This window comes from Opisthorchis viverrini (assembly GCF_000715545.1).
Source record: "Opisthorchis viverrini unplaced genomic scaffold opera_v5_9120, whole genome shotgun sequence".
Classification (NCBI taxonomy): domain Eukaryota; kingdom Metazoa; phylum Platyhelminthes; class Trematoda; order Opisthorchiida; family Opisthorchiidae; genus Opisthorchis; species Opisthorchis viverrini.
In genome coordinates, this window is record NW_008762981.1 from 1 (window position 1) to 563 (window position 563).

The 563-nt window shown below is 51.5% G+C and overlaps 1 protein-coding gene across 1 annotated transcript; it reads left to right on the forward strand.

The window, feature by feature from the left end:
• Positions 1-9: 9 nt before the first annotated feature.
• On the forward strand, positions 10-558 carry T265_16249 (hypothetical protein; the record flags this gene model as incomplete). The annotated part of the gene is made up of 1 exon (XM_009179822.1): positions 10-558. A coding segment is annotated over one exon (549 nt), but the record flags the coding sequence as incomplete, so codon positions are not given.
• Positions 559-563: the final 5 nt, after the last annotated feature.

Genomic DNA, 563 nt, shown 5'->3' on the forward strand with positions numbered 1-563 from the left:
GACTACCTGATGAAGATCCTGACGGAACGTGGGTACAGCTTCACGACGACTGCCGAGCGTGAGATTGTGCGTGATATCAAGGAGAAACTGTGCTATGTTGCTCTTGACTTTGAGCAGGAGATGGGTACTGCGTCGGCGAGTTCGTCGTTGGAGAAGAGCTACGAGCTTCCGGACGGGCAGGTGATTACGATAGGTAACGAGCGTTTCAGGTGTCCGGAGGCGTTGTTCCAACCGAGTTTCCTTGGGATGGAGTCTGCGGGTATTCACGAGACTACGTACAACTCGATCATGAAGTGTGATGTGGATATCCGTAAGGATTTGTATGCGAACACGGTTTTGTCTGGTGGTTCTACGATGTATCCGGGTATTGCGGATCGTATGCAGAAGGAGATTACTGCGTTGGCGCCGAGCACGATGAAGATCAAGATAGTTGCGCCACCGGAGCGGAAGTATTCGGTGTGGATAGGTGGTTCAATTCTAGCCTCTCTGTCAACATTCCAACAGATGTGGATCTCGAAGCAAGAGTACGACGAATCCGGTCCTGGTATTGTCCACCGCAAGTG